Source organism: Candoia aspera, chromosome 7 (assembly GCF_035149785.1).
Source record: "Candoia aspera isolate rCanAsp1 chromosome 7, rCanAsp1.hap2, whole genome shotgun sequence".
In the NCBI taxonomy this organism is placed as follows: Eukaryota; Metazoa; Chordata; class Lepidosauria; order Squamata; family Boidae; genus Candoia; species Candoia aspera.
In genome coordinates this window covers 81057845-81082213 of record NC_086159.1, presented here as the reverse complement: position 1 = coordinate 81082213, position 24369 = coordinate 81057845, and the positions used below count along the sequence as shown (strand labels likewise).

General features: G+C 43.9%; 3 protein-coding genes across 4 annotated transcripts in view; 1 reads left to right on the top strand and 2 right to left on the bottom strand.

Moving 5' to 3' along the window:
- Positions 1 to 24369, bottom strand: part of PRR5 (proline rich 5) — a 544979-nt gene that overhangs the window by 7708 nt on the left and 512902 nt on the right. The gene's annotated exons all lie outside the window — the stretch shown is intronic.
- Positions 560 to 6893, bottom strand: LOC134501396 (uncharacterized). Its single transcript, XM_063309191.1, has 5 exons — positions 6760 to 6893; positions 5809 to 5964; positions 3028 to 3265; positions 2278 to 2357; positions 560 to 980 (listed from the first exon to the last, which is right to left on the bottom strand). The coding sequence occupies exons 1-5, from the start codon at positions 6854 to 6856 to the stop codon at positions 841 to 843; spliced, it is 711 nt and encodes a 236-aa protein (XP_063165261.1). The 5' UTR covers positions 6857 to 6893; the 3' UTR covers positions 560 to 840.
- KIAA0930 (KIAA0930 ortholog) overlaps positions 22486 to 24369 on the top strand; it is a 64391-nt gene continuing 62507 nt past the window's right edge. The window contains exon 1 of one of the 2 annotated variants that reach the window (XM_063308295.1): positions 22486 to 22690. In XM_063308295.1, coding sequence (XP_063164365.1) covers positions 22561 to 22690 — 130 coding nt within the window. In that variant the 5' untranslated portion in view covers positions 22486 to 22560. The remainder of the gene's footprint in view (positions 22691 to 24369) is intronic. The other variant, XM_063308294.1, reaches the window with a different exon arrangement.

The following is a 24369-nucleotide window of genomic DNA, read 5'->3' as shown; positions in this document are numbered from 1 at the left end:
ATGAAATTAGGGAGGAAATGACATCACATGCATTATGATGTCATGGCTCAAATTACTCAAACGATTTCACTTGCAAATTATGCAATTCAAGTCATGTGCGGGATGATGTCATGTCCCAAGAGACGTCATCGTGGCTTCTACTCGGCACCTTTGATTAAATTCTGCCAACTCAATCAACCTCTGGGCTTCACAGAGGTATTCTTTGAATCGGAATATTGAAAAAGGACTCTGGGAAGTTTGCAGACATTGCCCATTAGGAACTGGTCTACTAAGGAGAGGTGTTACTTTTAGCAATGTCTGGTAGAAGCCACGAGGAAATCATTGCACAAAACATTCATTAAAAATTATGTAATTCATGTCATTTTTGCAATTACGTGCCTCCCCTGTGGACACCCATAATTAAGTAAGGTCTTGCCCTTCTTTGGACTCCGGCAGATAATTGGAATTATGAACTTGGTTGGGCTCAGCCGTTCGCAGGATTCTTTCATATATTATGTGCCAGCCAACCCAGCTTTGCCACTGTATTACATTTGAACAAGCGGAATACTGATATAGGTATTTAAAAATAATTAGCTGAATCCAGGGTTATCTTTGCAGAGAAGTGATTCAAAATGCATCCAAAATATGATGTGTCTGAAGTAATGTGCATAGAATCCGAAGAATCGTACGGGTGAAATTGTAGATGTTTTGTTTTATTTGAGGCTGCTTTCATTCTTCACCAGTTTGTTCCTTGACTTGAGGGCTTGCTCCTGTAGAACCCTTTGACTCCCCAAGCAAATTCTGCTTTTCATCCATATCGGGAATCGTTTTTAATCCAGAAGAAAGGAAGGGGCAGATTTCCTATTTCTTACTGGAATATGCTGCTGCCACAATTAATGCGACAACGAGAACAGCCCCACCAACGGAGACCAGAATAGTAATTACTATCATTCCTCCTGCCCGCCCTTCAAACATCACATCGGCTGATTCATAGTTGGTCACTGGAATGCAAAGGAAGATGGAGTTAAGAGTCAAAACATTCCAAGAAGTATCAAAACAAACTCTGATTTAGATCCCTGTGGTGTCTGTAAATTACACTCAGGTCTAAGAACTAACACCATAGCCCCGAAATGCTCACAGCTTGCCTCTATGGAAACCAAGAGTTTGGACGAGTTCTCAAGGAATGAGTTGACATCAGTAAACAAATATTTTCATGCATGTGAAGAGATCCAGATTTCAAAGGTCTCATTCAACAAAGACTTTTTTTTTCCTACTGCAAAGAGTTGGGAAGCAGAAGAGCTGCCTCATAAAACAGATGTTCAGAACAGCTCAGCTACAATTTGGGGACAGGCATCTATTAAAAGCCCCTTCCTTGCCCATGAATTGAATTACCTAATTCACCTTCTTGGCCTCAATCCATCTGCATCCTGGAAATACTGGCCCTGCCTGGTCTTACAAAGTTGTTAAAAGGATGACTTGATAGGGGTTCCCAGTGAAAAAGTAGCTTGTCAGATCTGATACACATTTCTGGAACGATCTGCATGTCTACACACTTCTGGCATGCTTGAGTTCAACGGTTCATCTCTTTCTGTCTGACACGGTTTGGTCCAAGATGGTGAGAACTCTCAGCCGCTGCATCTGAATATTCAGGCAGTCCCAATTTGTGAACTCAGCCATATGGCCTGTAAACCATGGTTGATGGCTCAGCATTCTGGATGGATCAGACCATTTTGTTCCCCAAACTATGGTTAAAGCATGGCCTAGCAAGGAAATAGCCAACCTTTGGGGATGAATTGGCATTATGACATTTTGAGAGCTGTCATAAAGTGGTTCCCAAGGGGACAATTGCCACCAGTTCCAAAGTGCTGATTTTCCAGGTGCCCACAGGCCCAAATTCTAAACCCTCCCACTTGGCCCACCAACCTTGCCACTAACCTTTGGGCATCCTTCCCAAGAAAGCCCTCTCCTGCGGGTTTATTTTCTAAGAAATGTTTGGGTTCATTTGGAAAGGAAGGTGGTATTGCTGGCTCCCGCTTTAGTCATATGGGTGAATCTGACCTGGGGCTGGGTTAAAGCAATGGATTGATCCAGCCAGGGAGTTCGGAGCCAGGAAATGTTTTGTTTACTAGAGACTTTCTCTTTGTTCTGTACTATTGAATGTAGTTGATCCCAGCATAAATCAGAGCTGCTTTCTTAGGAGACCTTGCTGTGAAGTATGACTCAAGAATGGTCACAAGCCAGCCAAGAAATAATTCCCTACTAACAAACCTGAGTTTAATCAAGGAACTTGAAACTTACCATTCCTGGTCTGTATGGCTGTTGACCAATCCGTATGCGCTCTTATTACAGACTTGTCATCCAGAAAAAAGAAGTTCACCCTTGAAATGAAAGGTGGAGCAAAAGGCAGGAGAAAATGTTCAGGAACTCTGAAGCAGTAGGGTTGGAAGGTGGGGCTTCAAGAAGGTGGAGAGATTATAAAGGGAAGACGGCATCTCCTGGATGCTTAGAAAATGCTGTTTCTTAGCAAAGAGAGAACGAAATAAATGTCTCTTTTGGAGACACCCTTGAAAACAAGGAAGTACCTCATGTAACAACGGCTGGATGATAGTGCAATGAGGACACCTGATAAAACATTTAAAAAAAAACAAGCAGAGGTTTCCATGGGAGATGGGTCAAAAAAATTCAAGATTAAAGCTCCACCCCTTTTTTACATGCACAGCACATGCAATGCACTTAACTAGGGGCAGGGTATTAAAAAAGGTAGCCAAGACCACATGATCATGACCACATGATTTTAACTTGTGTGGTGTAGGGGTGGGGCTTTGATAACACAATTGCAGCTGCCAGCTTGACTTATTGGACACCCCCCACAAAACAAGTGTGAAAACAAGTATGGAAGTTTCACCTTAAATGCCTAGCATGAAAGCACCATCTGGAGGGGCAGAGAGTGTCCAGGGCACCTCACTTGTCCATGGAAAATAGAGGGGAAAGTTGAAGTCTTGGGGGGGGAAAGGGGAAGTATTCATATATTTCTGTGTCCACAATTACCTATAAAAAGTAGATGGCTTCAGAGGTTGGTTGCAGAAGGGACCTTTGGTTTGACGGCAAAATTCTGCTCCCACCTGGTAGCCTATCACAGTGATCAGCTCATATTGGCTGTCATCCATGTCAAGGACCAGAAGTTCTCTGGCCTCTCTGCAGGAGACGCTCTTGAATTCGTCTGCAAAATACACCAGGGCCTGAGGGGTCCTGCGGAGATTTTCGATCTGTTCAGTATCTGTTACACCTTAAAAAAGAAAAGATAGGTTAAAAAGAGCAACAAAAATATGAAAACCCTTGGTCTGTTTTATCACCAGAAGAAGAATCACCAACTTTTCAACAGGAGAGAATTCAGCTTTTACTAGACCTTTTGTGCCAGTTAGACAATTCTACATTTGGATGAGCTATGAGAAAAAATCAAGCCAATGAGATATGGGTTGCAAGTATCTGGACAACCACAAGATCACCATCTAGTAGTGAAAATACTGTAACCTGTGGCTATATAGTGGTTTGTTTTGTTTTGTTTTGTTTTGTTTTGTAGCCCAGAAATGGGGGAACCTAGAAAAATCCTCCTTCCCAAGCAGGGTATGGTGAAAAATGACAAGACGGTAGCCACAATGGTGTGATCAAAGCTTTTCCTGTTTTTATGAGCGCGACCAGGTAGACGGTTCTGTCTGCCCTCCTCCTTGACGTTGCATGAATATGTACCCTCAAGAGTGAAGTGAAAGAAGGTGGGAAAGGACTGGGCAGTATGGATAAACTGGGTCTGCAACAAACATGGTTTAGGCTGAAGTTGCAGCATCAGGAGATCTACATTTCTTGTCCTCCAAAGAGTATCAGCCAAGGAGATGTCGGGGAGCTTCACAATGATTGCCTAGATTGACCATTATGCTTATTTATTTATTTATTTATTTATCAAATTTGTCGCCACCCATCTCCTCCGACCATAAGTAAATCAAGGTAAAGGTACCTTTGAGTTGAACCAACACTTCTTGGCACAATTATGTGGTTTTCTAGCAACTGTGCAGAAGGGTTTAATACTGCCCTCTTCATAGCTGGCTTTTTTTTTTCAATATCTCAGTGAAACTGATCACCCTGGGCCGCGCATCCAGGACTAATCAGGACGGTCCAACCCTGCTCAGCCTTTTGAGGTCAGCCAAGGCTGATCTCAAGGCACAGAACAAGGGAAGCCTTAGCTCAGTGGGATTTGCTGATCATCCATACATCATCAGGGGACCCAAAAAAAAAAAGAAGGCATTTTTCTGGGCTCATTCTCTGTTTGAAACCCAGCCATGGAACAGTGTCGTTTTAACTTCTTTGGAGGTATTTTGGTTAATGCCAAGCAATACTGAATGCTGTGAAGGAAGAGCAGTAGATGATCTTCGCAGATTCGTATGTTCTTCAAAGGCCCTGCTGGTTAAGGTTTCACCGGCTGCTCAGGTGTAAAGCTAAAGTGAAACAGTGATAGGTCTCAAGGTTGGTTGGGCTCCTGTGTCACTAACCTGGAAACCTGGGTTTACAAAGCACAGTGGCTAGTTCACCAAACCCTAAGCCACACTAGTTCCATGAAGGGCAAGAAGGCATAAAACTTTTCAAATATCACATTCTTGCTTTCTTGAAAGTCCTTGTCCAAAGAGGAAGCTGATACGAACTCCCTACTTCATACAGGACAGCAGAATTGCTGCAGTTGCCTGGATCTGTTAAACCGCTTCAGAACAAATATGGCGGTTTATGGAGTTCTTTGGAATTGAGTATTTATCTCGCATTCTTGGTTAGCGAGTTTTTCTTGTCTGCGCAGGGCCAACTGCCTCACGCAGAAAGGAGGAACATATTTCTAGCCTGAGTCACACACCTGCCAGGAACGGCCATTTCCCCACTTTTCTTGCAGAATGAAGTTAAAAACTCCTTCAACTCAAGCTGAAGCTTCGCTATTTCATGGACCCATCCATGCCATTGGCAGCCGCACGGAAGACACCGTTGCTTTCTTCTGTAGACATTTTCCAAGCCTAGATCCCAGCCCTGAGATTTTCCCCATCCAAGGTATCCATGGGAGGGGTGTCAAAAAAGTCAAGATGGCAGCAGAGAGAAACTCTGGCAGGCTTTCAAGAGTCTGTTATTATACCTACAGCAATCGAGTGATGTTGCTGGAATCCTTGCAAACTCCTGACCTGGCCTATCTCAAAGGGCTGATACTCCTACTGGCCACCCGTCTAGACGGCTTTCCGCGTCTGCTTATCTTCAAGGAAGCTGCAGAATGTAGTTACTTCCAGATCTTCTCCTGGACTTCTCTTTAACAACAGCTTCTTCCCAGTCCCCACAGTGAGTTCTCTCATTCGACACTTACTAAAGCTCTTGTCTCTCCTCCTTTCTTCCCACCACCATTCCCACAGCATATTTATCCCAAGAGTAGGGGAACAATGCTTTCCCTTTACAATTCAGGGGCCTTGCCTTAAAAATGAAGCCATGTATTGTTAAAAACGAAGTAAGCATCTCCAGTAACTAGAAAGCATGCACACTGAAGTTTAGAGGCCTGTAAACTACAGACCGACGGCCTCAGCAAGAGCCACTGTGTTTTTTAAGTTGTTGCTCAACGGGTTTGGAAACCAGAATTTGAAAGCGAGTTTGGAAGATCCTGTTCTGAGAAACATCTGTGAAATTTTAGTGGAGGAGAAAAGCTTGATTGCATGAATGCAGTTTCTCAGGCTGAATTTTACTCTTCCTTCGTTGCTCCACATGTTGTATTCTAAGTTGTTAAACGTAACCAAGATATGCATATTCCATATACAGTACCTGGTAAACTGAAGGCATCTGGAAGTTGAGCCACTGCTATTCTGACTGTGGCTGGAGAAAACTTGGAAGAAGAGACACACTTTGGAATATTAACAATAAAATTAGTGCCCATGAAGGTGGTCAGAAGCATGCTGTTGCTACGGAAGAAATCCAGGGCTGGAAGAAAAAAACAATGGAATCAGTAGGAATATTAGTGCATTTCTTTACTCTGTGAGCCACAGGATGACTCATTTTTCATGAAATATGACAGCCTGGTACAGTTTATTCAGAAATGCAGTTTCCAAGAAGAATTTACTTAAATTGCCTGCAATGTTAAGACTCCTTCTTCTTCTGCTCCATGCAGCTCCATCCAGAATTATTTACATACACACACGTGTGCACACTCACACACACACATGAACACACACTAAGGGAAGAATACTTCAGCACTTCTATGCTTAAAAAAAAAAAGGAAGAGCTGCAGCAACATCTAAATTTCTCCTTATCTCCTCCGAAACCATAGTAGATATCGCAGGGAAAGACTTACCAATCCTGATTTGTAGCAGTGAAAGAGAAAATCCTAAAATAAAATGCATATAAAATATAAAATATAAAATAATGCTCTAGAATTGAATCTGTCTGGACTGAAAAAGATTATAGTTAATAATTTCAGCAAAAATTGTCTGAGTAGGCAATGAATTGGTATGATGTAATAAGGATATTTGTTTGCCTGTAAAACTCCCTTCACACATTCAGAACTTCATGAATAGTGTCTGCATGACCAACTTGATGCATTTGTGGGACCTTCTCCTTGTGGTGCCTTCAGATAATCTTGACCGATAATCCCTGTGGTCCTTCTGGCTAGGCATCACAGTAGCTCTGAACTAACCCATCTGGACGGCCCCAGTTGGGGATGTCCACATCAGTTCATGCAGTTCCAATCTCAGTTTGACTGAAGGAGGTCATACTTACTGGTTTTCTCAAGACCTTCTAACGGAATGGCCCACCCGGATCCCAAGCTGCCAATGAAAAACAGAAGCAGACCCAGCTTCACACCATAAAGCTGCATGGCTGGCGTCTAAGGGCTGAATCTTCTTCTGTCTTTCTAGAAAGAGCACCCAAATCCACCCAATTCGACAACTGAAAGGCTGTGACCAGAATGGTAGGTTTTCTGCTTTGAAGAAAAAAGAAAAGAAAAGAAAGGGAGGTCCTTAATGTCTGGCAAACATAAAGCTAGGCTGGGAAACAAGGTAAACCAGAGAATCAGGCCATGGACCTAGTAAAGCCAGGGGTGCGTTGTGCAAGGGGTCCTTCCAAATATTCAAAGCACGAAGTGATCTGTGGGGAAAGTTTCACTTCATGGATTCTGGGCAGAAACCAGACAGTGTTTTTTTTTCCTTACGTTGCTCATTGCTTGAGAAGACCATTGCAAATGCATGGCTTCTAGTAGCCATATTTATTATTGATATATCCTTTGCAGTGCAACCCTATATATTATGCTCAGAGGTAATTAGGTACTACTGAGCCCACTGGAGTTACTTCTACTGAGGAAGCGACTACGGCATTACAACCTTAAAGAAGAGACTTAGGCTTACGTACGTAGAAGAAAATCCCGCCATATCAGTACGGCTTATTTCAGTGCTTTAATGCTTCAGCACAAACAAGAACTCCAAGAACGTATTGTCCAAATCTCAGCTCATTTATCAGCCTTGCTGGAAGAGCAAAAGTTTCCCTTAAGCTGGATTCTTGATGACTTCAGGGATAGGTCTTGGAAACAACGTGAAAGTGCTGTTCTTGTTGTGGTTTTCCCCAACTTTGCTGTCTAGCTTCCAGCCCCGGTATTCCCAATCCCCTACAACAAGCCAGGAATACAGCCTTAAACTTAATGGGTCAACATTGTTAACTGAGTACAATGCAAGCCACGTGATTCTCTTCCCCTCTCCTGCATGGTAAGAATGTGTTGTGCAGCAGAAGGAGATTCCCAACAGGTGTGTCTCCAGGTGTGTCTGTACAAAAAGTCAAGATGGCGCCCACGATGGTGCAATTCAGACTCTGTTTTTTATGTGCAATTGCACCATCGTAGTCACCTTCTTGACTTTTTTTTAGCCTGCCCTGGGGATACTCCTGTCCTCCAGCCAGTTTGGGAGGTTCCAAGACTACAGATAAGCTTAAAGAAGAAGCAAGCAGGTAAATTTTAGTTAGATTTCGCACCCTCCAGTCTGTAAGCGTGACGTGGTCTACCATGCAAAGGGAGATGCACTGAGCCCGGCACTTGACTCCAGGGCTCATAGGCAAGCCCCATACCTTTGAGCAGGGTTTGATCGGTTAAAGATGTTCGACACAGCGTTCCCCACGTACAATCACTATTTGCAAGACATATGATATCCCTCTTACACATGTAGGTTTTGCAATGGCCGTTCACTGTTTGTGCCAGAGGTGTTAATTATCCATTTCTCCCTCCCAATCATGAGATTCAGGTTGGCTGCCAGGTAAATTTTTAGTCCGAAAGGACCCAATCAGGAATGCTACTTGACCCAGCATGCCACATCTCCCACTGTTCAATCTCCTTCTGCCCTTGAGCGATTCCTCATAAGCAGGGGTATCAGGGTGGTGGTGTTAAAAAAAAGTCAAAATGGTGGTGGCACACATAAGAAAGAATCGGGGCCTTGATCATGAGGTTGCAGTCACCACTGTGAATTTTTTTAACCTCCCTGCAGGTGTCCTTGCATCCAGCTGGAAGAGCAAGCATCGCAAAAGCAAGTTCAGATGAAAACTGAAAAAATTCAATACATTTCAGGCCCAGTTATTTAAGGAAATGGGACTGTAGATCCAATACGTAGGAATCTGGGAAAAAGGGCCTTCTCTTTTTAGTAGATATTCCTTTCCTTAATACAGAACCCACATGCCACTGCCTTCCTGATTTCTTTTCTGACTTCCTGGTCAAGATGTTCACTCTGAGATTTCTTGCAGGTTTCTCATCCAAGATCCATCCCTACTTAATTCTGCCACCTCTCTCCCAAGATCAGCCAAAGATAAGCAGAAGCTGTTGTGATGGCTTTACTAAAGCTGGAGAGTTCCTTGAAGGAGCCAAACCAGATGGAACCGAGCTGTACAGGGTCAAACTGATGGACCTCACCCAGTGGATGAGCCCCTTTGGAAGTAGCCTAGATGTTGAAGAAATACAAGGCCTTTGTTTTTACATGCTTGCAGAGGGATTTCCCAGCATGTACCTTATCCTCTCACCTGGACAGTCAGCTTCCCTTCTTTTTCCAGCTAACTCTAAATTCAAGCTTTCTTTTAATCTTTCCAGCCAAGGTCAACAGGTACAGGGAGAGAATGGGCTTTTCTGGTCACCCCTCTGCATCTGAATATATTCTTGTGTTCTTGCCTATTTCTGCTTCCTCTGTGTTTTATGCTGACTCTTTCATGTTGCAAAATTCCTCAAGTAAAAGTAAGAAAATATTACCTTTTCTTACCTTTAACGGTGCTGCTCATTGGGTCTGGCCAAACAATTGCACCAAGGCATTTATAAGGGAAAGACTTGCTTTGAGCCATCTGAATGTGCTCCAAGCACATAAAAACCAGGCAGAGCTTTGATGACACATCACAGCTACCATCTTGACTTTTTTGACCACACCTGCAGAAGCCCTTGTTTATTGTCAAACAAGAAGAATTTCCTGCAAGTGCCTTCATTTTCTGATGCACACTTGGCGAGATTTCTGATAGATCAAACCACAATACCTAGTATTTGTGACCTTCTCAGGGGTAACGTTAAAGTTGGCGATGCTAGGTCACGGCTAGCTGGGCTTTTGGTGTTTCATTCACACAGACACCCTGTAGGGTAAGCAAACAGCATAAAGGTCAGAGCATTTCTCCTCTGCTTCATGCCAGGTGTTAGACAGGATACTGGAGAAAGTAGCAATGTGTTGAAACGGGGTGGTCCATGAGCAGCTTCAGAATGTGAAACTGATGAAACTGTGAACCCCCTTGGCACTGTGGATGTCAACATCTTAGTGGTTGAGCCAGTAAAACAGAAATAAAAAATCCAGACTGAAACCTGAAAAAGAAGTCAAATCCAGATTCCATCAGACTCCACCTGTGACATTCGCCGGCCTAACCTTCTTCTTCTTGTCCAGCTATCAGATTCAAGGGTTTGTCGTGTGGGTTGGTTTCACACAGAATTTGGACTGAGGGCTCTCTGAATGTCTGTCCCACTCTCTGCTCTCTTCTTGCATGTGGCTGTGGCCCCAGAGAGGACACCAGGGGATAACCATGCCCTCTCTGCAGGGGCAGAGCCACAAATAAAGAATTTGTAAATGTTGAATTAAAAACACCACCTTTTCTCAATGGATTCCTTTCCCTTTCAATGATCAATTCTAAAGGTACAGGTAGTCCTTGACTTACAGCCATTTCTTTAGTGACTGTTCAAAGTTACAACGGCACTGAAAGTGACTTGCGACTGGTCCTCACATTTACGACTGTCACACCATTCCTGCAGTCACATGGTCAAAATTCAGGCACCTGGCAACCACCATGTAATTGCGATGGTTGCAGCGTCCTGGGGTCACGTGATCACCATTTGCAACCATCCCAGCTGGCTTCTGACAAGCCAATGGAAGCCAAATTTGCTTAACGACCTTGTGATTCGCTTAATGACTGTGGCAAAAAAGGTCATAAAATTGGGTGCAAGTCACTTAATGACTGCAATGCTTACTGACAGAAGTTCTGGTCCCAATAGTGGTAGTAAGTTGAGGACTACCTATACCCTTTCGGGTCAAAAGTTTAGTATTCAGAAAATGGAACAAAGGACCCGTGATCTCTTTTTCAAACCATATTTGCCTGGTTTTAAACGTTATTGTACTTACGTTGCCTAATTTTTTTAAAAAAAGAGGTGTCTCTTCATATTTTACTGGGCAAATTCCATTATGAACTTTCAAATGTTATTTAAGATGTTTTAAATGAACAATCAGGAAAGAAAAAGTGCCCAACGAGAAAAAACATAAAGAAATTGTCTGACTGACACACTGAGTGTGGTGTCGTCCGAGTGGCTTCTCACCCAGAACCTGAGCAGAAAGTATTGCAACTCCCAGGTAGGCCTACCGGTCCATCGCTCCCCCATTGACCTGCTATTCATTCGGCTGATCAGCTGTGCAAACAGGTTCCGCTACTTGCCTTCCCAACCTGTAATATTTAACTGCATCACATTTAAATGGAGTTATTGTTGCTACAAATCTTGACCGTGCTCATCTCACTGAAAGGAGGCCGTATCTGAGAAATGATCTGAGGACGCTTGTGGAATTCAACCGGCGTTTATACCCCTCCCTCTCTCCCTGAAAGTGCTCAGAAATGCAAGATGTGGCAGCCTCTGTGGAACTTTCTGGCAATAGCATTTTCTATTGTGTCATATATTTTTCCGTGCTGTCCTCTAATGTGCAGAATCCTTCTGTGCAGGACGAAATCCAGGTTAGAACAGAAATGGAATACAGCCTAAAGACATTGTTAAATTCCTAATATTTAAAAGCTGAGCATTTCTAAATCTTGCTGATCCCAAAGGAAGAGATTTAAACCTGTGGTTAATTTTGTTAATAGTGTTTGACTGCGGCTGCCTATGTGCTTCTCCCCAAAAGCTAATGGGTTCCAGAGTCTCGGATGGCAGCAGTGTCCGCAGGTGCCATCAAAATCTGAAAAAAGGTGGGCATGGCATTGTGTTGGAAGCAATGCCCACCATCTTTCAGATGCTGACACCTTCTGCACAGATGCCCCTTTTCAAAACGATTCTCTCAGATGTTTGGGTCCAACAGACATGCTGCATCGGCACAACTTGAATCAAGTACTGGGTCAGGACTGTAGGTATTTTGTCTACGCTGGCAGCATCCATTAATTTGGGAAGAGATGCACATCAGGCACTCAAATGCTGCAGTTTTGTATGGCCCATTTCAGCTGCCATTTCTTTGTTGGAAAGTAGCACTGAGAGGCTGACCTCTGTTGTCCATCCCAGATGGCCTTGAAGCTTATGCTGCAGCAGAAATCAGTTGGAGAGATCTGTTCGCACAACATATAGTAGTACCTGGCCATTCCTCCCTGGTATTATAGGCTAATTGCAAGGATATCCTGCAAGATTTTACTGATCCTACCTACTGTTGGAAGTGTTAGCAAATCAGCATGCTTCGATTAGCATGTAAATTGAGTTTGTTCCCAGGATGCAATTCTCCATGCTATTGAGGAAGCTGTTTGTTGCCATTCCCCGTCTCTCTCACTCTTGCTGCCTTCTTCACCATCTGAGAAGAAGCATGTTTTGCTTCTCTCTCCATCTCGGGCCTAAAGCCATGTGCCTAGCCCTTTCTTCCATGCAGCTCTTAGCAGCTGTAGGGCTAAGAGATCACTAAGTATAGTTAAAGAACAGAAGAAACAAGGAGCATCTTTTTTTCCACCAGAGGTACCAAGAACAAAAGTCAGTAACTCTTTTTACTTTACTTTTGAACTTACTATGTCTAAGTGTGTAATTCTTTATGCTTCGGAGGGCTGAGTGTGTAAGATCAATAACCTGTATTTCTCTGATGTGCTCATTTAAGCTCTTTTAAGATAATATTCTTTTTCTGTGCGCAACTTCTCTGCTATGTTAAGCTCTGCTCCAATTCTGTGGTCCTCGCAGGCCACTAATTGGCTTCACCTAGATCTTTGTAGCTGCATCAGAATGGTAAGCATTTACTCATAAAATCTGGCCAGTGAAGTGGGACTGTTGTCTACTTTCAAAAAAGGTTGGATTTAACAAGCTGCACTGAACAGAATTTGCATCAGAGGGATGGGGCAATCAAGAACTCTCCCATTCATAACTTTCTTGCATTTTTCCACAGCTTCATTTTTTTCCCTATTGGATAGAGCAACGTTTCTCCACCTTGGCAACTTTAAGATATCTGGACTTCAGTTCCCAGCGATGCTGGCTGGGGAACTATGGGGGTTGAAGTCCAGACATCTTAAAGTTGCCAAGGTGGAGAAGCACTGGTATAGAAAGTCTAGATTTGCACAGTTCTGCCTTCTCCCTCCCTGCAGATCCCAAGGAACATGGCCTAAATTTGCACTCTTGCTTTAAGCCTGAATGCCGTCATTCGTAACGTTTTTCCTTAAGACAACTCAATTCACTTTTCTCCTCTAGCAAAAATGGTTTCATTTGCTTTTCCTTCCAGTGAGGAACGGAGATGATTACGATAGTCAGCCCATTCTGGTTTGGGGCCCGAATATCTGCACTTCGTACTCTGTGTTTTCTTTCTCCAAGAGGCAGAAAATGACACAGATCAAAGGAAGTGTTTACCTTCCACTGCTCTTCCTTAGTTAAATATTGATCACCTGTCTAAGTTTATATGGTGCAGCAGCCAAGGGGATACATGTAATGGGACATCTCAGAGGCAGCACGGCTGGCAAAAATGGAAGCAACTGCAGGGGTGTCAATTGTGCACGTGGCCACTACCTCGATTTTTTTTACAGCCCCCTACTCCCCTCCCCCAGAGAAGACCTTGGGTGACTGGTTGATGGGGACACTGTCATGAGTAAGGATGGCGAGCAGGGGGCTCCCATCCAGACTGTCAAGCGCATGCGTAGCACTGATGAATTGTTCAGCCATTCAAAGAGACACAGATCGGGACCGCCTTAACCCTTGGGGGTTATATGTCTGGGTTTTCCCACGCTTCTTCAGTTTGTTAGGATTCCTGTTAAGTACTAGCAATAAATATTAGAGACCAGTTCCTTGTCTCAGTGTGTTTCCTGGTTGTTAGGACATCAATCCTAACAAACTCCTACTCCCATCGAAAGAGGGAGGAACAAGCAATTAAGGAGATACGTTTAGAAATGTCTTCAGAAAACCAAGAAATGTGGCTCGCCATCCTTACTCATGACAGACACTAAGCAACACACTGTTAGCTTAGAATGGCCTGGGATGAAAGCCTATGTAGTTAGCTATGGGTCACTGTATGTCCAAAACCAAGAAAATGGGGCTTCATTGACTAAACTATGGTTAAGTAAATCATGAGTAAATGTTTTATACGAACCCAATCTATTGAGAAAGCCATAGGTCTTTAATATCAGAGCAACACCCCACTCTAATTTCTGGACACTTTGGAGAGTTGGTTCAGTATTCAACCTTCCATTTCAAGTTAATCCCATTGCAAGTAAACAGAGATGGGGAAGCCAGATAATTGTAGGACTACCAGACCTGGACTTCAAAAATCAGATGATGACTACTCGAGGGCAGCAAAGAGTCACACAAATCTCTAGTCTTTTGCTGCCCTTTAGTGGTTATCTTGCATTTTGGTTCTAGTAGCTGTAGATAAATGTACAGTAATGCAAAAACAAACCAGCTCTAAACTTTATTTATTCTTCACATTTATATAACCACCCATCTAACAAACGTGACTCTGGGTGGCGTAGAACACCTGTAAAAAAGAACTGTAAAAAACAACCATTAAAACATTCCACAATAAAAAACATCAATATTCTTTCAAAAAGACTACAAGAAGAGCATTGTCAATGTCACAAGCAATGTAGCCATCTCAGGAATTCTCCATTTCACTGAGATCCCCAGGCCTGCTGAGAAAGCCACATTTTGAGGGAGGGTGTGTAGAACACGGTCAGATCTGGAGTGTGGGCCAGAGGACAGTGGTCTAGGAGAGAGGACAGTACTGATCACAAACCTTGCATTCCAAACTGAAGGGTGGAACGTCCCAGCCCTGCAGTCCACCAGTTGCACAGATGGCATTTGTCAGTTTCAAATGTGGTTATAGGTGGCACCTTTTAGATAATTTTTGTGTCCTATTTTCCTCCAAAGGACTCAAGAAAATGGATATATAGGTGTTGTCCCACTTTAATTTCACAAAATCCCCAAGAGGTCAGTTGAGTCATGGTTCCTGGCCACACAGACACGTGGCAGTGCCTGCCCATCTATGCCTCTCTAAAGATAGCCAAAGCTGCTTGGAGCCTTTTCCCCCAAATGACAAAAATATAATTGCAAATGCTGAACATTGGGATGTCTTTCCTAATTGGCTTAATAATGTGGACCACTTGGGGACTGTTGTCAACGTGCCTTTGAAAGGCACACGCTTCCAACAATTACTTCTCCGGCTTTAAATTTTTGAGAATGTGTTCCCGAAGCTGCTTTCAAGCATTAACCAATTTCATATCTGTCTTATCTAATTGAAATCTCTGAAACGGAACATCTCAGGCCCTTCATCTTTCATTACTCCAGCAATATATCTCCTGTGTGGCAGGAACCACCATGCCAAAGCTTCATTTCAGGAAGACTCAACAGCTTCTAGAAGGTTTCTAAAAGTACGTAACTGTTTACCGTAAAGAATCGATCTGTCCTCATTACATAATGAGCACGATCCTAGGAACGTAAGGCTAAGAACTGCTTTCCCACATGTCGGTGGAACGAAAAAGACATTCGCCACACTGGAGTGGGACCATGCTGAAATCCTCCATTGTTGGGAGTTGCACCACCAGATTGATCACCACGAATGAGTGGCTGGGGACCAACTAGAAGAGCCTTAATGTTTCTGGAAGCCTCTTAATGGTTTCCTAAATGGACAGTCCCCCTTCAGGGACAGAAGCACGAGAGAGACAGCCAGTTCAGGCATTCTTAACTGACTGAGGCAAAGACGGCTGAGAATTTCTAACATTCTCAATTTCTCCAAGCTGGTGCCTTTCACAGGTATTGAACTTCAGTTCCTTGGCGATCCTGGCTGGAATTAAGAAGCTGGAGTCCAATACTTCTGGAGGATATCAGTTCTGGGAAAAGTGAACAAGAATACGTGAGTTTTTAAATCTTTCCCCCCCAAGCTGTATTTACAAATTACAAGAAAAAATGCACAAAACACCTAAATACACTTAAAAAAAAACAAAGGAAAACATTAGGAGAAAGCAGTTCCAAACAAACTAAACTAACTTACTAATGAACAAGAGAAAAATGAGGTGGGGGAGATATTTTGATTTAAATGCCAGAATAACCTTTGCGAGCTATGTCCGCCTACACGCCTGTCTTGGGCAGCAAAATACCAACGACTGGCTTTGAGAGTTCACGGGCTCTGCTGAATGGTGCTGTGCTCAATCCCTAATAAGAGCCTGTGCTAATTCCTGACAGGAGGAGAGGCGACTGTCTTCATGCTAATAGATCTCCTACTGACTTTCACTAACAGCATAATCAGTTTTAGGCATATTGCATGGAAGGACGTTAGCTGAATATCCATGCAGATAAAACTGACTTGGCTGAAATTGGATTAGTCCAAAAATACTTCATCTACAAATGCCATTAAAATCATATTCTGCATTTAGACTTTGCATTGCCTCCTACCTTGAGTAGAAAGCCAAAATTGTACCTAATATATCCCTGAAATATTTGTTTTCAATGCCACTTTTTTCTTCCGTATCTTCAAGCCTTTTGTAAATATGTATCTAAATCATAAAATTGTAATACACTATGCAAAGAAAATTAGGAAAAATCTCCCTAATAATGGCATGCAGTTGTAATGAAGGGGTGCAAAATGTTTCACGGTTTGTATGTAAATAGAAATGTATTTTGAAATGTAAAACTTTGGTTTGAAATGTAAAAATGTAAAACTTTCCAGCATCACTTTCCAAGTGCTGTGTACAACTTCAAGCAGTTTGATCTTCAAATATTCCAGGCTTGGAATGGAGGTCTGAATGGCACATTTTTAGGCTGGGTGTCTACTCACAACAGGGACTTCCAAAGTCAGCAAGACTGAACTTTTAAATTTTTTGCGCAACTGTAAGTCACAGGATGAAGATACACTATTCCCTCAATTATGGTGTATTTTTTTTCCCCTCTCCCAGAAGTCTCTAGATTTCCATTTGGGATAGGTCATTAAGCATTTGTTCACAGAAGGAAATGCCTTTATTTGATTCAACCAGGCTAACAAGGAAGATTATTTGTTTTATGGCAATTAAAAAAAATACACAGAAAACTTACAACAAAAACCTCACAAAAATCAAATAAAAAACGTAATATGCACCCATCCGACATATAATCTAATTGTTAAGCTACACTGCCTAAATGAAAAGAAAAAGAACAAATAATTAACATGTTAAAATGAAATAAATCATCTAAATATATTTATTCAATAACAAAGTATCAAATCACATATAAACCTTTTTCTCTGTAACGTATGTTGAAATCTATGCCAAAAGGAAGTATATTATGTCATTCTTTGATGAGTAGGAAAAATAGGATAAATGGATAAATCTGTTGAGTCCAGTCCTTGACATCTGGAATGGTAGTACTTTTCCAGTTTCCCAATATTCCAGTCCCTTAGATACTCTCTATACCAGATGTAACCAAAGTTACTCAGAAACAATCATAGTCCACAATTTTGGGATATAATTCAAGATAATATTCACACCTACAACATGACAACATTTACCTATGAACCTACTGTGTTATAATATTAGTCCAAAAATAAATAAAGAACAAACCATTTGGTTAACATACCTTTAAATCTCTCGTATCACCAATGAAAAAAATCTACAGTCCATCTTTTCTGATGCATTCTTTGGGGCAGCCAATAAACTGGGAATAAAATCTTTTTATCAATTAATTTCAACTTCAAGTCCAAAGAAACAAGCTTAGCATTTTTAAAATCTGCATTAATTCATGTTCCGTAATTGGTTATTCAAGCTGGTCATTCCATAAATCATACACGTCAGTAATTTCAACTTTAAAAATATGTTGAAGTTTCTAATCTAACTAAAAAATCAAGTTGATTTCACAAGCAGACTCCATAAAAATGAGAGCCCCTTAGGTTCTTCTGAGGCAGTTAAAGCATCTGGCCCATACTGAGCTATCGAAACATGCTCGAGTTGATTATATTGCTGCTGTTGTATATTAGGGAAAAAAAATTCTATCTGAAGGTGTTAGAAATTCCTTAAAACAACTATTACAAAGTGATTGATTTAAAGGTACTATTTCACACTTGCCCATATTTTCCAATAGAATGTCCTACTATAGATAGTCCTCACTCACAGACCACTCATTAATGACTGTTCAAAGTTACAACGGTGCTGAAAAAATAACTTTATGGCCCATTTATGACCTTCGCAGTGTTCCCCAGTCACATGATTACCATTACAGTCAGTATGCCTTGTCCTGTGCCTGACCTGTTTTTTTCCCTTTCTTTCCCCCTTGCAGAGCAGAGATTGGAGAGAAAGAGGTTGCAAGACCTCTACACAATGAGAGCAATGTAATTGCACTGGCAGCCCGGGCTGGGAGCCACAGGGATGCAACGCAAACAGCTTACTCTCTTGAAATCTCTTTCTCTGCAAACTCTCTACTCTGCGAAAGGGGGGAAGAAATAAAGAGAGCAACTTCTGTAGGCAATTTCTCCTTTGCCTGACCCCACCCCCACAGAGAGATTGGAGAGGAAGAGATTTCAAGAGAGTAAGCCGTTTGCTCTTCTACTCCTCCAAAGCAATGCTTTTGCACCAGCAGTGGGAAATGGTTAGGCAAATGTGACTCTGGGTGGTATACAAGATTAAAACCAAAAAAGTAACATTAATTCATAACATCAACATACAAAACAAGTGTAACACACACCTGGGGTCGAAAAACCATTCACCCCTTTAATCGCTAAACAAAACAATAAAACCACGGGCTCATTTAACCCCCTGGCCCAAATGTTTGGGGATGTACCACTTCCCAATTTTGATTATCAACACGTTTTTAGGAGAAATATTTCTATCCAATTGAAAATTTCCACCAATGATTAAATGATCGAAAGGCATTGTGAAAGCATCCATGAAATTTCTTCAGGTCTACTTTTTGTGGGACCACTAAAATTTACCATGAGAATAATAAGAAAACAACAAATACCTTCAAACAAAGAATACTAAAATCTATTTCATTATCCAAATAGTCGTGAACCAAAATTATATTTGTAGATGTACTGAATAAAATAAAAACCACTCCCTTAATCTTAATAGCACTAATTTATGATAAACCATCCGACCAATTTCAAGCAAGAGATTTTTCATGTAAGATATGAGTTTCCAGTATGAATGACATCAATGTTATCCCTATTTAATTGTTAAACAAATTTCTAAACTTTTCAAGATGATGCATACCTTTAATATCAACTCAACAATCTAAGCATTGGAGTATCATAAAAATAAAACTTAAGAAATTTAAACTAAAAAGTTTCATTTGTAGCACTACATATAACAACCATAGATTAAAAAAAATTCTTAACACCAAGTCTCCAATAGCCACTCTATCAAACTTAATAATGATGGGAGTTGCCCTTTTAGGAATATTAACTCTGATGCGTACACGATAAGCATCTTGAATCTTCAAATCAAGATCAGAAGGAAGTGAAAGAGAATCTCAGCTCATTTTTGTTCCACAAAATCAAGCACTGGATCTGCACCTTCAATATCTACAGGTAGGCCAATGAGTTTCAAATGCCTACAGGTTGAAATCTCCTTGAATTTTTATTAGATCTCTTTTACACCAATCTATATTCTTTGCTTGCATTTAAGTTCAGCTGTTTTTAATCTTGGCTCCTGAGAAGGTACAATAATCGTCTCTAAGTCCTCGAGCTTTGGGCATTGGGGGCCTACAGTATATTGTGTTTACTTTTACTTCATCGCAAAGAAATCTCATGTTGGTCTTCAAATTATTTTCTTACCTGCTGAAGAAATATTTCTATGGATACCAAGCATTTCCTTATGGATTTTGTGATGACTGGATTTCATAATATTACACATGGACTGCAATTTCACCATCATCTGGAGGGCAACCTTAGAAGCACCCGCTTTGATTGTATCTGAAGCAAGAACAGATTTTTCCAGCTGGGGGTCAAAAACCTTAGTTGCAGAAACACCATCTTTATTGAGAGATTTAACCAACTGTATCTTTCTTCTAGAAAGGACAGGCTGACTTTGTTCACCAGGGATGAACCCTAACCCTGTCTTCTCTTTTCCAGATATTGACTGACTGGACTGATTGATTATGCACCATCAAATTGTTGTCAGCTCTTAGTAACCACATAGATCCATGACAATCTGTCCCTAACCTGGTTCTTCAGGTCTCCCAACGGTACCCCCATCGCCACTGTAACTGAGTCCCCACCCTTTGCAGCTGGTCGTCCTCTTCTTCTCTTTCCTTCCACCTTTCCCAGCATTACAGCCTTCTCCAGAGAGCAAAATGTGTCCAAAGTGGGATAACCTGAGCCTGGTCATTGGTGCCTCGAGTGAGAGCTCTGGGCTGATGTGTTCAATGATCCACCGGTTTGTTTTCTTGGCTGTCCGTGGTATCCTCAGGAGTCTTCTCCAACACCAAAGTTCACAAACATCAATACTCTTCCTATCCTGCTTCTTCAAAGTCCAACCTATTTTCAGGGGGGAAAAAAAACGGTTTACCAAATTTAAGGCTGTTCAGCTAAAACAAATCACCCAATATCCAATCTGATTATTAAAATTCACCAGAGAAGTAAGTAAGAGAGGAACACAAGCTGAATACTCAAAACCTCCAAGCCACCGAAAGTCCTAACAAGAAAGAGGATGACAGATGTTGCATCCATGGAATCTGCCAAAGTCAGTCTGAAAAAGAATTTGTACACTGCATATTATCAGAAGGTGTCTTCAGTAACAATTATACCTTACATTCAGGAACAAAGAAAAGCAGAAAAGAAACACTGCATCTTTCTTTATATCAGCAAAGTGATAATTTGGGGTGTTTCACCAGGTACAAAAGCAGGCCAAATTTGGTAGCATGATATAGTGGGAATACAGGTAGTCCTCGCTTAACAACCACAACTGGGACCGGAATTTTGGTTGCTAAGCGAAGCGGTTATTAAGCAAATCCTACCTTTTTTGCAGCAGCCATTAAACAAATTACTGTGGTCATTAGGCAAACCACATAGTTGTTAAGCGAATCACAAGGTTCCCCATTCATTTTGCTTGTCAGAAGCCAGCTGGGAAGGTAAAAAATGGTGATCATATGATCGTGGGACACTGTGACAGCCATAAATGAGAACCAGTTGCCAAGAGCCCGAAATCTGATCACGTGACGGGGGGGGGGGGGGAATGCTGCAATGGTTGTAAGTGTGAGGATTGGTTGCAAGTCAGTTTTCCCGGCACTGTAGTAAGTCCAAACCATCACTAAATGAATGGTTGTTAAGCGAGGACTACCTGTAAACCCTCAATTTGTAAAGCTCCTCTGCATTTTCACAAATTCAAAAGGACCCCAAGATATGATAAAATAGCAGAAAATATCATTTTATTTTTAGCTCTGACCCAGTCTAAGCAAGGAATAAGAAATCGGCGGCAGACCTGCCAGGCTCTGAAGCTGACAGAAGGTGAGAGCCAAACTAAATAATATGAAGAAATGCCTATATATTCTGTGCTGTTTCCTTGTTTTCCTTTAACATAAATACATTTTGAACCTTCCCAGGTTTGGGGAAGCACCAACCCATCTCAGCCTCTTGTGACATATTCCCATGGGTATGCACTGGAGGGCCCATAAGGAGACTCTGGTGGAGGAACAGAGTTGTATTTATTATTTCAATTTGTCCTCTGTCTCCAAAAACCGGGATGTCCTTTTTACTGTCTTCAAACCCAAACTCCAGTTGTAAAGACTAACTCCTTCCTTAGGATTACCAGCACTTAATTGCTTGTTGTGGGAGGTGAGGTGGAATCTCACAATAAAACTGATTCTGGCTGTGTTGTTCTCTTGCCGGTGCCAAAGTCACAAATTCCACCTGCTTGGTTGGCCTACAACCTACTAGGACACGGTTTCTCAACCTGGGGGACTTTAACATGTGTGGACTTCAGCTCCCAGAATTTCCCAGCCGGCAAGGCCGGCAAAGGATGGCCCGCGGGGGCGAGGTCTTCTTTATTTACCATTTATGCCACCGATTTACAGGGCCGTCCCCACGGGAGTCTTGCAACGCCGTGATGCAAGCGCACAGCCGTGGGCTCGGCATGATGCAATCCCGCGACCGCGATCAAAGCACGGTCTTCGCTAATCGCTCAATAGGTTTGCGTTTTTAATCTACCGGCCTGTCGTCTTATCTTCCGCTAACCCTCTGGGCGATAGCCGCACTCCGCTGTTTGGGCCTCTGGACCAGAATCAACATTGCAAGGCAGTCCGGTTAGCGGCCCTTCTGCTGGTCCCCTGGAAGACATAAAACGGACCGTAATAATGGTATTATTGCAATCACGTACGAAGGGGGCGGCGCGGGGCAGTTCCCACCGGTCCCGGCTGCCCTCCTTACCTTTCCCGAGATCGGCGGGGCGCCCGGGGCTGGTGCCGGGGGGCCGGCGGCCGGGCACGCGCCGGGTCACCCTGGCCCTGCTCCGGCCGGGCCGGGCCGGGCCGAGCCGGGTCAGGCTGCAGCGCGGCGCGGCCCGGGCGTGGGTGACGTCAGGGCCCTGCCCGGGTCCGGCCACGCCCTCCCCTCTCCGCGGCCTCCCATTGGCTGCGGCGCGCCGAGGCGAGCGGGTGGCAGGAAGCGTTCTAAAGGCGAGCGCCGCCAGCTGCGGATCGGCGGCGGCGGCGGCGGCGGCGGCTGCTGCTGCTGCGGGGGCGGAGGAGGCGGAAGCGGCGGCGCCGGGCAGCCAGGGGGAAGCCTGCCCGGGAGGAGGGGGCGGCGCCGCCATGCCCCCGCAGTAGCTCTCTGGCCCGGCAGGCTGGCCGGCCTCCCGGCTGGGGCAGCGGAGGGGCGGTCCGGCCCGGGCGCCTGAGATGCCCGGCGCTGGGCGGGCGCTGCTGGCATGGCCTCCTTCGCGGCTCCCGGGCGGCAGGACGGCGGCGGCGAGCTGGACCGCTCCCTTCAGCAGATGCTGCGGGCCATAGTGGAGGAGCGGACCCGCGTCGGCCTCCGCCACGAGATCAGCGGGCTGGGTGAGCGGAGCGGCGGCGGGGCCGCTGGGTGCGCCGCGGGAAGCTCTGCGAGCAGCCGCCGGGGGGCGAAGGCAGCCCGGGCCCGTCCCGGCAGGGAAGTCGGGCGGGGACGTGGCAGGGAGGCAGGCGCTCCGGGGCGCCCGCCGCCCCCTTCTCTGCACTCTGGGAAGCCCTCTGCACCTGCTCAGGGGCTCGGCTCTCTGCTCTAGACGGAGCCCGGGAGGCGCTGGGGACCTTAAGGCGGGAGCCCGCCTGGCACGGGACCCCCCCCCCCCCTCGTAGCTTTCCTTTTTCGCTGCAAAAAGGGACTTATTCCCTTAAAAGTGCCTCTACTGTGCAGTTCCTGGAAAAATTCTCCCTGCCCCCAATAGTTGAAGGCCTCCTCTTGATTGCCAACCCCGATCCAAGCTCCCCGGCCGCATCTGGCTGTTTTCTCCGAGGTGCCACCAGGGCTGGCCTTTGGAAAGCCAGGATGCCAAAGGAAACACCAGCCCGCCCCCCTTCTCCGAGCTGCTGAATTAGGGCGACTGAGGGTTTAGCTGCTCCCAGAAGCTCCATTCTGTTAAAAGCGCCCAAGAAAAAGGAAGAGGTCCTTTCATGAGTCTTGGCAATCTGTAGATATAACCCCCTCTAAATCCTCTGGCACAAAGACTCTTCAGTGTGGGAGATACAGCTGCTCTCTGTACAGCTGCACAGATACCAGGCCTAGCAATCCCCAGATGTGGGAATTGCCTCTGCTTCCTGCTGGCTCTTCTTAGTAAGGCACGGAGAGCTGTATGCGACTGACTCATGTTCTGTGACCAAAAACAAAGTTTGTTTCTTCTGCCAGGGCTTGTTTTCTGGAGAGGAAAAGGGTGAGGAGGGAGCTGTTGCGAACTGCACTTTTATTTGTTTTATTTCTGGGCCAGCCTGCCTTGTCTCAGGTAGGGGCAGCAAAGGTATGTCTCGGCTCCTTTGCAGCTGGGAGAAAAGAGGGGGAAGGAGAGATGAGGAAATTGACATTTGAATGATCTCTGGGTTGCGAAGTGCTGCTGGATCCCGCTTAAACCGAAGGCCTCTAGCAAGGTTTTATTTATTTAGGGAAAAAAAATCTTCTCTCTTTCATTGGCACCAATTGAAATCACCAGCATTTCTCTCTGTTCAAACTTCTTGGCTTCGTTGTCTTCCTGTTTTGTTTCTAGCCCATGCCATAATATCACAGCATGTTTCCTGTGTCCAGAACAGGCAAAGAACAGGAGCATTTTGGATGTGGGGATTGTCGCTAGCTCATATCCCCCATCATAGAGGAATCCAGGCTTTGCCATCTGTGAGGGAATCTGATAAAGCAGCATCGACGTTATTTCTCTGAGGGAAAAATGGACAAAGCTGGATCTTTATGCAGAGAGCATAAAGCTTGATGTATGCTCCACTTTCCAGAATGCAGCGTAAACAGTGTTATCCCCTCCTAGACAGAAAAAGGCCTTTGTTCCCCAAGTTGGAGCCTGTTGCTCTGTTTTTATGTTGGACTAACACCTGTGGTACATTCTGGGAATTTATGACTTTCCAGTATCTAGCATAATCTCATTTCCAACATCCTTTCAAAAAGTTGGTCAAAGCATCTTACAGATGTCTTCTTTGCAGCTTAGTTCTGCAAACAAATGGCAGGGCAGCAGCATTTTTGGACTGACATTTAGTGAGTA